Genomic DNA, 13,582 nt, shown 5'->3' with positions numbered 1-13,582 from the left:
AATGAATTATGAAAATAAACAGGTAATATAGGTGCTAACAACATAGGTTTTCGACCTGAATGCTCAAAATTTTGTTTCTGCCTAATTGTATATTCCCCCACATCCTTCTCACTTCCACGAGATTTTTTAGTTCTTACACGGATGAAAAAGACTGTTTTTCATATGTTTGGCTATAAACATTATATGTTTGGAACACAAATTTTTAAACACAATATTTTTGAGTGCAAGCATATAATGTTCATAAACTAGCATAACATGTTTGGGACATATATGTTAATATGTTAGAACATATTATGTTTGGGACATAAAATGTTTGTAAATATAATATGCTTGGATGCAAACATATATTAATTTAGAAATAGCCTATAAACATATATGTGTTTAGTAGCTTGGAGCGCTATTTAACAGGGAGCGATATTGAATTAAGTTGGTGGTTGTTGCTTGTTATTACAAAATTAACATTTTATTTTTCCTTGGGCAATTGATCAGCTACTTCTTTGATCCTTACAAACTGTGTGGTCCGCTGTTCGAATCCCCGTCCGGCAAAAGGTAAAATTAAAATAAAATAAAAATCATAAAATTGAATAATTTCATCTACAATGTTTGTATTACAGAAAAAGGTGCTACACCCACTAAATCAACTTTATTTATTTGTTTTTATTTATTTATAAACTAATTCATTGTTTATTTGTATTTATAATGTCGTGCAAGCAAACATCACATATTTTTACACACTCTAGTTTGGTTCAATTTCAACAATAAGTAATCATTCCATATTTACTTCGTGCCCATCAAACGTACAAACGCAGACATCATGTGACTGCAAATAAAAATAAATTATACCATATATCAAAATGCAGAACAAAAACCAGGTACATTCTTTTCAATTACACTTTCCTTTTTTGTATTCACATAAAACCACGTGCCATTTCTGAATAAATAAATTAACACAAACCACAATAATTCCGTATTCTCCGTCCATTCCAAGAAACAATCAACACACGACTGACGCGCAAAATGAAAATCGTGTGTACCTGCTCAATGTTTTTATAAAATTCTTGTCGCTGCAAAAATATTTAAAAAATAAATGGTCACGAAAACAATGTAAACTATAAAAATACTTTTTTCTCTGCAAAAAAGTAAAAAAAATTAAATGGTCAGGTACATGATTTTCCTGACCATATAATGGTGTCAATCAAATCAAAGATAATAAATCCTCAAAAAAATCCTTAGCCTATATTTTAAGCGTTTTTATTTTAAATCTAAAGATTAAATATTTCTGTTGATTTAAAACGATTTGTGTACATGTGTTTCTTTACTTTAAAGAAAATTTGCCCTACTTCAAAGACATACTGCCTTAACGAAGAGACGCAAAATTTCAAAATTTTGTGTCCTAAATTTAATAAAAAGAAATTTGAAGCAATGATTACAAACTTTATTTTAATTAAATTATTTTTGGACGGTGAAAATAGAGCCTGAAATAGAGGGCTGATACACCTAACATAACCTAACCCAAACATATGTCCCCATACTCCGATTCTCGTGATTCAAATCCTTGCAGCTCTTCTGAATAGAATCCTATCAAATTAGAAAACATAATCATATTTTTCAGCAATTAATCAAATATTGTTAAAGTTCCGAAAATCACAGCAATATAAATGGGCATTAAGACCAAATCAACTTACCCAACCAAATTTAATGCCACTCTCAGTTAGCCACATTACAACTTTTGTCGTTAATAAATTACAAATTTTCCAGATCATTTAGCATCCAAACAATGAAAATTTGCCATATTTCCTTTTCGCAGTTCAGGATAAATATACATTTGCAACAGAAAGTTGGAAACCGCCACAAAAAAAATATCTAAAACAATGAGGCAAATGAACATCAGACACCCTTATTCAATAAAAGAGGACAAACGCACCAAGTTACTAACCCAAATAACCCGGGATAACATGGAAAAAAAGTTAAAAACGTCAGAGCGGTGACATTATTTCAAACCCAGTAAGCCAGCCAGCCAACCAAACAACCAACGACGACGACGACAATAGCAACAATGGATCACCAAACACTTCCGTTTCCGCTCTAATGAGCGCGTCATTGCTAAGATGGTTCTATGGTGTTTTTAAAAACTGTTATCCTGTGTGCTTGTGAAATCGGTGACTGGGCCATGTTGATGTGTAGGTAAGTGAGAGGGGAATTGTAAGCAGTTTGATGTCACCATCATCATCACCATTCGTGTGGCGAACACCTCTTTTGCCAAAGTGTTTTGTTGTTTCAATTAGCAAAAACCAAAAAGACAATGCATCCCAAAATTATTGCAGCAGCGTTGAAAAATATAATAAACTTTTATTTAATACGGATGGCATTAAGAAATTGTCTGCTTAAAATTGTTAGTATAATTTGATTAGACAATGCTAAACCGGAATACCCCAGGAAGACTGTTAGTAGACACAGCAGCAAATATTTCTAAAACAATAAAACTTCTACTGAAAAAGGGAAAGCAGTAACAGTTCGGTGAAATAGCATACATTGTCTGTCATTTTTATACCATAAAATACCAAAATTTTAAGAAAATTTTACCACAAATCTACCACACTAACAAACCCCAATTAAATAATTCTTTATATTTCCATCTTTTGTTAAAATTTTATTTCTATAGAAAATGTTGTCAAATTTTTTTTATAAAAAAATTTATTAAAATTCTATTTTTATAGAAAAATCTATAAAAAATTTTGTCACAATTTTATTTCTATAAATAAATTTTGTCAACATTTTTTTATATAGACACTTTTGTCAAAATTTTATTTCTAAAGGAAATTTTATTTCAATAGAAAATTTTATTTGTATTGAAAATTTTGTCAAAATTTTACTTCTATAGAAAATTTTGTCAAAATTTTATGTCTATAGAAAATTTTGTCAAAATTTTATTTCTTTTTGTTTTGTTATTGTTGGTTTTGTTCTTTAAGCATTGTTGTTGTTTTTATTACAGTTTTAAACCATACATTGACTAAACTACAAGTGTAGCTTAACCAACAGAGGAAAAGAAAGAATTTTATTTCAATAGAAAATTTTATTTTGTCAAAATTTTACTTCTATAGAAAATGTTGTCAAAATTTTATTTCTATAGAAAATTTTGTCAAAATTTTATTTCTATAGAAAATTTTCTAAAAATTTTATTTCCATAGAAAATTTTCTAAAAATATTATTTCCATAGAAAATTTTGTCAAAATTTTATTTCTATAGAAAATTTTGTCAATATTTTATTTCTATAGAAAATTTTGTCAAAATTTTATTTCTATAGAAAATTTTGTCCAAATTTTATTTCTATAGAAAATTTTGTCAACATTTTATTTCCATAGAAAATTTTGTCAAAATTTTATTTATATAGAAAATTTCGTCAAAATTTCATTTCTATTGAAAATTTTGTCAAAATTATACTTCTATAGAAAATTTTGTCAAAATTTTATTTCTATTGAAAATTTTGTCAAAATTTTAATTCTATAGAAAATTTTGTCAAAATTTTATTTCTATAGAAAATTTTGTGAAAAATTTATTTCTGTAAATAATTTTGTCAAAAATTTATTTCTGTAAATAATTTTGTCAAAATTTGGACTAAAACCAAAAATAAAATTGTATTTCTGTAGAAAATTATGTCAACATTTTATTTCTGTAGAAAAATTAGTCAACATTTAATTTCTATAAAAATTTTTCTCAATATTTTAGTTCTATAGAAATTTTTATTTCTATAGAAAATTTTGTCAAAATTTTATTTCTATAGAAAAATCTATAGAAAATTTTGTCAAAATTTTATTTCTATAGATAAATTTTGTCAACATTTTCTTCTATAGACACTTTAGTCAAAATTTTATTTCTCAAGGAAATTTTTTTCAATAGGAAATTTTATTTCTATTGAAAATTTTGTCAAAATTTTACTTCTATAGAAAATGTTGTCAAAATTTTATTTCTATAGAAAATTTTGCCAAAATTTTATTTCTACTGAAAATTTTCTAAAAATTTTATTTCCATAGAAAATTTTGTCAAAATTTTACTTCTATAGAAAATGTTGTCAAAATTTTATTTCTATAGAAAATTTTGCCAAAATTTTATTTCTACTGAAAATTTTCTAAAAATTTTATTTCCATAGAAAATTTTGTCAAAATTTTATTTCCATAGAAAATTTTGTCAAAATTTTATTTCTATAGAAAATTTTGTCAAAATTTTATTTCTATAGAAAATTTTGTCCAAATTTTATTTCTATAGAAAATTTTGTCCAAATTTTATTTCTGTAGAAAATTTTGTCAACATTTTATTTCTATTGAAAATGTTGTCAAAATTTTATTTATATAGAAAATTTTGTCAAAATTCAATTTTATAGAAAATTTTGTCAAAATTGTATTTCATTAGAAAATTTTTATAAAATTTTATTTCTATAGACAATTTTGTCAAAATTGTATTTCTATAAAATTTAGCCAAAATTTTATTTCTATAGAAAATTTTGTCAAAAATTTATTTCTGTAAATAATTTTGTCAAAATTTGGACTAAAACCAAAAATAAAATTTTATTTCTGTAGAAAATTATGTCAACATTTTATTTCTGTAGAAAAATTAGTCAACATTTAATTTCTATAAAAAAAATTCTCAATATTTTAGTTCTATAGAAATTTTTATTTCTATAGAAAATTTTGTCAAAATTTTATTTCCATAGAAAATTTTGTCAAAATTTTATTTCTATAGAAAATTTTGTCAAAATTTTATTTCTATAGAAAATTTTGTCCAAATTTTATTTCTATAGAAAATTTTGTCCAAATTTTATTTCTGTAGAAAATTTTGTCAACATTTTATTTCTATAGAAAATGTTGTCAAAATTTTATTTGTATAGAAAATTTTCTAAAAATTTTATTTCTATTGAAAATTTTGTCAAAATTTTATTTCTGTACATAATTTTGTCAAAATTTGGACTAAAACCAAAAATAAAATTTTATTTCTTAGAAAATTATGTCAACATTTTATTTCTGTAGAAAAATTAGTCAACATTTAATTTCTATAAAATTCTAAAATTCTATAAAAATTTTCTCAACATTTTAGTTCTATAGAAAATTTTGTCAAAATTTTATTTCTATAGAAAATTTTGTCAAAAGTTTATTTCTATAGAAAATTTTGTCAAAATTTTTTATCTAACGAAAATTTCGTCAAAGTTTTATTTCTATAGAAAATTTTGTCAGAATTTTATTTCAATAGAAAATTTTGTAAAAATTTTATTTCTATAGAAAATTTTCTCACAAGTTTATTTCTATAGAAAATGATCTCAAAAGTTTATTTCTATCGAAAATTTCAGTAACAAATCTAAGATTTTTGGCAGAATTCTACCAACTGTGGCAACTGTGGTCTCAGACGCCATATTCTGGGTCGTGGTGATATTCTGAGTCGATCTAGCGATGTCTGTCCGTCTATTTGTTGGAATCACGCTAACTTCCGATACAAGCCATCGACTTGAAACTAAGCATAAGTAGCTATTATTGATGTAGGTCGGATGTTAGTGCAAATGGGCCAAAGCATAGCCCCAACATAAACCAATCCCCAGATTTAACTTCCGAAGTTTCTTGGAGGAGTAAATTTCATGCGAAATTTGGTACGTGATATTAGTATATGCCCTCTAACAAGTATACAAAAATTGGTACTTATCTAGGGCCACAAAAAAATAGACAAGAAATTTTGACCCCATCTTCCACTCCCTAGCTACGCCAATGATGACATCTCACTTTACATATTCAACTCATAACCCATATAGATTTCAAACATCAAATGTCTCACTTATAATTTATATTTATTACTAGGAGAACGAATAAAATCCAACAGTGAGTGTGTATTCATGTGTGCTTATATACGAATTATTTTACACTAATATTGTGAAATCATGTTTAAAAATTTGGTTATTCTATTACATATGTATATATTTATATATATTACAAAATATGTATAATTTCCACAAGAAAATATTTTTATTTACTCATATCGATAAAACTTCATTATTAGCAATCTAAAATATTAACAATGTGAGATGAATCGAAATGATATTACACGATGGAAGAGAAAAGAAAGAAAGAAGTAGAATAGAACCTGAGTAAAAGAAAAAACAGAAGAGGAAATTTATTTAAAATACAACATTGACTACGATTGTCAATTGCCATCTTCAATTGTACAACTTCTATCTTTGTAGATTTATTAAGGCCGCACAAACTATCAGCACCTCATTCAAATACTGATACACTAAGGGTTCTTTAATGGCCAACGCTTGTAGAATTCGAAATTCTTGCAGACTATCAACCATATTACGCATTTGTGTACGACACACTGTCTCTCGAACACGCATCGTGGGTACGCTATAGTTTTTCACTCGTCTGGAGGTAAGTTCACTATTTACAACGGTCAGACTTCGGTTAGAGGCCAGCTCTGCTGCCACACGTGATGCAATATGTTTACTTAGACGACCTTCCTGGGAAGGGCCATCATGTTGTATTAAATCATCAGCCGATTCATCTGCAGAGTCTGTTGTTGAATCTGTTTCGCCATTATTATTCGTATTCGATTGTTTCATTGGCTGTAGTTTCTGTTGCTGTGGTTTTATTGATTTTGGTCTACGTTTTCGCCTGACTGCTTTCCCTGGATCGGCTACCAAGGATAAGTATTTTGGTATAACATCTTTAAAGTTTGATACTTTAAATATGGTTAAATCATCATGATGGCCAATGAATGCTTCCGAAACGTAGGATATAATACCTGTGAAAAAAGAAGCCAGAAACGATGTATTAGTATGCAGTTTCGAAGAGTGAAAGAACAATGAATACATTTTTAAAAATTTGCATTTTTTTGTCTTAATCGTAGTATACAAATCAAAAAATCTATATTAAAATGTTTTAAGTTTTTATACAATCTAATTTTTTGTCATTTGAAAACTCAAATTATGTATTTGGCATTGAAAGGTAGAATTTGAAATTATTGGTAATTCCTTTTAACATCCAAAATAAAATAGACTATCTAACAAATCCGCTGGCAGTACCATTGCAAAATCGGTTCTCAAAAAACCAAGAGATTCTCATTTGCTTCTAGAGAGCCCCAATATTCACTGAGAGCAACCCGATCACATGTTTAATGGCAAGGGGCCTCCTTTTTATAGCAGAGTCCGTACGGCGTCCCTCATTGCCATCTATTTAGAAAAGCTTTGAAAACACTCAAAAAACTTTACAAACTTACCATTTGTATTAATGCTCAATATGAACTTAAAGCACGCACAATCAATCTGCAGTGGACTTGGAGCCATATCAATTTCTAAACATTCTACCATCGATTGCACATTGAATAAATTTTGTCGAAACTCATAGGGCATATTCTTATGGCGATCATAATATCGTTTACTGTCAGGCCAGTTTATAAGAAATCTTAAGTATCTGGCCATTTTCACCACGGTTCTGGCAAATCCATGCTGGGCTTCACCTTCAGACATATCAAAATAATCTGCCAATACAGAAAATTCTTCGTTCTGTTTTAGTTTCTTAAGTGTCAAGTAGCAATCAACCAATGTAACATTGGCTGTGGGACAAATAACTGTCTTGAGCAATGGTAATCTGGAATATGGTAAACCAATATGTACCATGGGATTTTTTTCAATCATTTCCAATGTTATTGTCCGTATGGTACGCTCGGGAATATCACGTTTAATTATAAGTGTTGGCCTTCGAACTTGCATCGATGCAACGGGCGAGACAACGGCAGATGATGTTATATTTTGGTTTAGCAGGGAACTACTAGTACCATTGGTATTGTGTAAACCGCTTGCTGATGTTGCCTTTATAATGGTATTAGGTGGCAGAGAACTGATTGCGGCCCCAAGTTGCTTTTTGGCATTCGATGAACCACCAATAGTTTGCTGCCATTGAAAACTGGTCAATGGTGTTCCCGCAGATGCTATTGTTTGTAAAGAATATTTAGCCGTTTTATTTGTGGTAATATCTGAAAATAAAAGAAGTGACGTTTATAACAATAAGCAAAGGCAGCTCAATTCATACTTACCTCCAGTTACTGTACTTGCACGTTTCATTGCTGGTTTAATTACTGCTGGAATTTTATTGATAACTAGGCCAGAGCCACCTCCTATTTTTATTAAGGACTTCTGCAAGATAAGAAGACAAATAGTTTACTAAAATTAAAGATTTTCAAATGCATATATCTTCAATTTTTGATGGCTTTTAATAAACACGGATATATAGCATTGACATACATGTCATTAAATTGAGCAAGTAAATATTCTCCACTTTCCATTCATTTTACTTCCTTCTATGTTTACCTCTTAATTACTAATCTTATCAACCAAATGGACGTACTAATCCATGAAAAAATTGATTTATATTTTTGTTTAAATATCTTGCACGAATTTTAGAATTTTTGTAAACAGCATGCACACGCCGACTGAGACGCAGACATCTCATAGAGTTGCCAACTCACCAATAAAAAAGAGTCAAATGTTTGGAAAAAAGAAAACAAAGGCGACCTTGCAATGGTAACGGCGTAACTGTTTTGTAAGCAACGGATAAAAATTATTTATTCCCGATAGGAATTCATGTATGAAAGAATATAGAACTATCAAATAATTTGATAGTGTAGGAGAAGGGATTTTAAAAGCGAAAATGTCAAATAAAAAATTTGTTCGAAAAGTCTAGTTTTCGAGATATCGACATCTGAAAATCGGTATTTTCCCTTATATTTTTGATAATTCTGAAAGATTTTTTTTTTTTGAAATGAATGAAATTGTTTATATTTATAAAAATTTTGCTAAAGTAGATTTGTTCCAAAATGTCAAAATATTTATTGTAATACATTTTAGTAGTTTTTATTTACTCGTAGTAAAAGTAAAGGAACACAAATCTTGTTGTTTGACATTGTTCTATTATAGTTTTTAGTACATCACTCACTTCCACAATCCACTTTAACTAGATATCAACTGTCATTTGCCTTATAAAAAAGGGATTCCACATCCACTTTTAGTATATCTCGAGTCTAATGTGAACGGTTTATTAGGCTACCTTAGTGTGTAAATATAACCATAGCGATAGGCGGTAGGCGAACACTTATTTACGTGTATTTCTTATGGGAAGCCCAAAATCCGCGACGGAATACCGTGACGGCTAGCGGCGTGTCGCTAAATTAAAACTTATTCTAACTCCTTGGCGAAAACTGGTATAGTGTTGCCATCGCTTATCAATTTTTTTAACTCACCACTAGGAATTGCTGTTGCCTGGATACGTGTAGATTATTTTTTCTTGAAATAACTCAACAAATAACAAGCAATTGTATGTTTTTATTCAACTTCATTGTTTAATATTGTCAAAGCATGCTGTATTGACAACAAAAACGCTAGGAAACGTGAAAAAGGGAGTTATTCGCCGTCAAGCTTATTGTATTTGCCGTTGCGGCAAAAATGTTTCGCCTACCGCCTATCGCTATGGTTATATTTACACACTTATAATTACTTGTACCATTGTGAAAACCAATGTATTTTCGCACTTTGTTACAACATAGCTTGGCAACCCTACGACAACTGTTCAAAAAATATAACATCCCTGTATTTATAGAGAACAAAACACCTCAGTAAAGTGGTGAAAATCTAATTTTAACGTAAATGCAGTGAAAATGGGTACACCACCGATGCCCTCCCCTCCCACAAACAAAATATGTAATTATACCTTGTTAATATCTGCAACTGACGTCTGTTGATGTTTACTAAGAATATTTTGAGTTTGCGATTGCATTTTGCTTTTCATCAATATGCCAGGTGTATTTGGGTTTCCACCCATAGTAGATTTTCGATATTTTACTACAGTTAAAGCCATTTTTGTATGTTATTGTTATTATGCACAAACTATACTTCTTTTTCAGTGGCGAGTTTTTTGCGCCAATTTATTTTTGATGGTACATTTGTTTTGTGCTTCACACTATGATGTAAATTAATTTAGTTCACAATTGAAACGACTTAAAAATTGGGGGACTATTGATTATTGTTATTTAATGTCCATAATTCGCGAAAATTTAACCGATTTTACTTGCATACACTAGAGACCAAATCAAAGCCGTATGTGCTTCGACGGCGCGATCCGTTTTATAGAGAACAGAGACAGAGGTAATAATACAAGCCGTCGTTTCGTTTGGCTAAGGGATTCAAATAGCTAATAAAACACCCAAAGAAATTTGTTAGGAGACATAACAAAAATCTTTTGAAAGAGGGGAAGTAGTCACGGTTTCCTGAGTTAGCAAATAATAACAGGCGTTATTTGCTAACTCTATGCTCGATTACACTAAAACACCTGTTAGTTTGACTGACACAAAAAAGTAAGCATAACTCAATAAAAACATTATTTTAAGAATATGTCTTGTATGCGCCACAAATCTTCAAATTTATTAAGATATAACAGCTATTCCGAAGTTCGGTTTTATCCCCATCGCTACCATAGACTCTTTGATTAGCTGGCAGTCCGATGTATTAAGCTCACTAGACTCTTCAGTCCATTGTGATACCATATTGGTGAACTTCTCTCTTATCAACGAGTGCTGTCCGATTCCATGTTAAGCTCAATGACAAGAGACCTACTTTTTATGGCCGAGTGAAACCACTTAGAGAAGCTTTGAAACCCTCAGAAATGTCACTATAATCCACCGCTGAAAAACTTTTTGGTGTACGGTCGAGGCAGGAATCGACCCCCGACCTTGTGTATGCAAGGCGGGCATGCTGACCATTGCACCACGGTGGCTTCCTCTTAAATCGTTAATTGTGATGAAATTCAAAAAAAAAACATACTGTTTTTATCCTTAATCGATCAAGGATAAAAACACAGGCTGTCAGACGATGTCAGACAGCATCGCTACGACAACGAAAATAGCTGTTGTGGATTTTGTAGTGATAGGGACTGCAATGGCCAGTTTCTCCTCCTACGATTAATACTTAACCGGAGAATAGACCACCGGTTAGTAAATTTTTTCTTTTATCAACATGATAAATGATAGAAAGACTTTGAGACACCATAAGTGATTTGCGACATTTAAATGTTTTGAAACAAATTGTGAATTTATAATTTATAAATCTAAAAACATTATTATTGTGAAATTGAGTACGCTTAATTTTTTCAAAATACAAGCTTAGTAAAGATACTCTAACAATTAACAATTAATTTTAATTCAGTAACTTGGCGTGCTGCAACTTTGTTATCGTCGAAATAAAATTTAGAATTTAGGATAATTGTCCATGTTGGACCAATAAGCGCTTATTGGGCCACCCTGGTATGCTGTACACCTACTGCACATACTACTTTCCATTTTCCACGAAAAAAGTCATTCATTGTTCGGTTTTCCGTCGGAGTCAGAACACCGGACCTTTGCGTAGCCGAGTTCGAAAGGATTTCACTTTGTTCGGTAGTATATTCGGCTTTTCACACTAAAATTCCATCTTGAAATTGCAAAAATTATAAAGATTTGATAAAAACATAATTGTTTTTCAAATCAGTGATGGAAAATCCCTGGAGAACTGATTTCATAAGATTTCATCTTTTGAAATTATTTAATTGATAAAGTAACCGCGAAAATAAGCTGGTTTTTTGGCTCGAAAACCAAACATAGTTCCCAAATTTGCATGTGAAATAAATTAGAGAAGCTTCGTAACACTCAGGAATGCCGCCAACATTAATGAGAAGATGTAAACCACTGCTGAAAATTTTTGTTCGATCGAAATTAGGTTCGGATTATTTTTTCCATGATCATGAAGGTTGATTATCCCATTTGGTAGATTTTAAGTAAAAACATTTCAGTTTTGTAAAATTGTTCATAAAAATCTAAGTTCTGGACCGAAATCCCTATTACTTATTTTCCACAGCTTATGAACGGACAGAGATTAGCGATCTCTAAATAAAAAGAGTACAAATTAAATTGCTGCTACACAATCATATCCAATTGAACATCTACAAGTGAGGTTTTGGTTAATTTATTAGTTGTAGGTAAATACATGAAGTACATCAGGCTCAAAATAATGTCGGGTGAAAATGGACGCAAATCTTCGAAACTCCCTCCATCATTAAGGGAAGATAATTGGAAATAAATATCTAGCCAGTAATAATATATTTAGATATAATTTGTATAACAATATCATTGCACGTTACAATCTGTGGAACGAATATAATAACAAAGAAATAATTATCAAAATTGGGTCAATGTGTCAAGCAACATGGGGGTATTAAATCAGAGTAATGCAAAAAGTTACGACTTTCATTTTAATAATTCACACAATTTTTAGTAATAAGTATAAAAAACGAAAGGGACTAATGAAGGTGGCCATATAAAACAATTTAAGAAACAGATTATGCAAAATATTTATATGGGTAGCTGGAACACGAAGTTTACCTCAATTCAATCGGCAATATTTTTTTTGAGCGAAGTTGTGGCTTCAAGTGGCAAAATGTGTAGAAGTAATCTAAATTAAAGAATCTATTCACTATAGACTGGTATGAACTGCCCGTACTATCCCTTAAAGGTTACCCATGTAACCTTGTTATGTTCGAGTTTATCCTCTAAAATTAAAACAAAAAATTATTGGCAAATTTTATTACAGCTTGGTAGGGAATGATCCAAAGGAACAAGTTAGGAAAATCTAAAGTCGGGCGGGACCGACTATATTATACCCTGCACCAATTTGTTGATCCACATTTTCGATAGCATATAAAATCCGTCCAATGTGTTGGGTGCTATATATAAAGGTTTATGTTCCCATATACATATATTTAAATCTGAACCGATCTGCACAAAATTTGTTAGAGTTCTACAAAGTTAACATTGTGTGTGAAACACAATACTAACATTGAATCTGAACCAATTTTGAGGAACTTCGCAAAAGTGTATTTATGATTTATCGGTCGATAGATATGTATTAGAAGTATAGGTAAATCGGAGTAATTTTTACAAGTTTTTGACTTAGCAGTGGCGATTTTATAAGGAAAATGTGGGTATTTTGGCCATTTTTGTCCAAATCGGAAAAACATATTCCCCTCCCAGTGCAAAATTTCACGTAAATCGGATTACAACTTTGACTTCTGTGGTCATATGACGGGAAATTGGGCGAAAGATATATATGGGAGCTATATCTAACTCTGAACCGATTTCAACCAAAATCGGTATGCATATCCAGAACTTTAATTCTACTCCCTGTGCAAAGTTTTTAGTAAAACGAAGTAAAACTTTGGTCTCTATGGTTATATGTGTCTAAATGGGGCGAAAGATATATATGGGAGCTACATCTAAACTTGAACCGATTTCAATCAAAATTGGCATGCATATCGAGAACCTTAATTCTACACCCTCTGCAAAATTATCAGAGTACAACTTTGGCCTCTGTGTCATATTAGTCCAAATCGGGAGCTATATCTAAATCTGTATCGATTTCAATAAAATTTACCACATTTGACTACACTACAAATTGTAATCCTAGTGCAAAATTTCAAGCAAATTAGTGTAAAACTCTGGCTTCTGAGGCCATATAAGTCTATAT

At 30.3% G+C, this 13,582-nt stretch overlaps 1 protein-coding gene and 1 long non-coding RNA gene across 2 annotated transcripts; one reads left to right on the top strand and one right to left on the bottom strand.

Annotated features, from left to right (window-relative positions):
* Positions 1 to 416: 416 nt before the first annotated feature.
* Positions 417 to 1,237, top strand: LOC142240729 (uncharacterized). The gene is made up of 2 exons (XR_012723366.1): positions 417 to 549; positions 615 to 1,237. It is a non-coding gene; the product is annotated as an uncharacterized LOC142240729 (long non-coding RNA).
* Positions 1,238 to 5,808: 4,571 nt separating this feature from the next.
* On the bottom strand, positions 5,809 to 10,138 carry Camp (Cathelicidin-like antimicrobial protein). Its single transcript, XM_075310742.1, has 4 exons — positions 9,741 to 10,138; positions 8,071 to 8,170; positions 7,255 to 8,010; positions 5,809 to 6,780 (listed from the first exon to the last, which is right to left on the bottom strand). The coding sequence occupies exons 1-4, from the start codon at positions 9,885 to 9,887 to the stop codon at positions 6,209 to 6,211; spliced, it is 1,575 nt and encodes a 524-aa protein (XP_075166857.1). The 5' UTR covers positions 9,888 to 10,138; the 3' UTR covers positions 5,809 to 6,208.
* Between the last annotated feature and the right edge of the window lie 3,444 nt (positions 10,139 to 13,582).

Source organism: Haematobia irritans, chromosome 5 (assembly GCF_050003625.1).
Source record: "Haematobia irritans isolate KBUSLIRL chromosome 5, ASM5000362v1, whole genome shotgun sequence".
Taxonomy (NCBI): domain Eukaryota; kingdom Metazoa; phylum Arthropoda; class Insecta; order Diptera; family Muscidae; genus Haematobia; species Haematobia irritans.
This window is presented reverse-complemented; position numbering and strand designations above follow the sequence as displayed.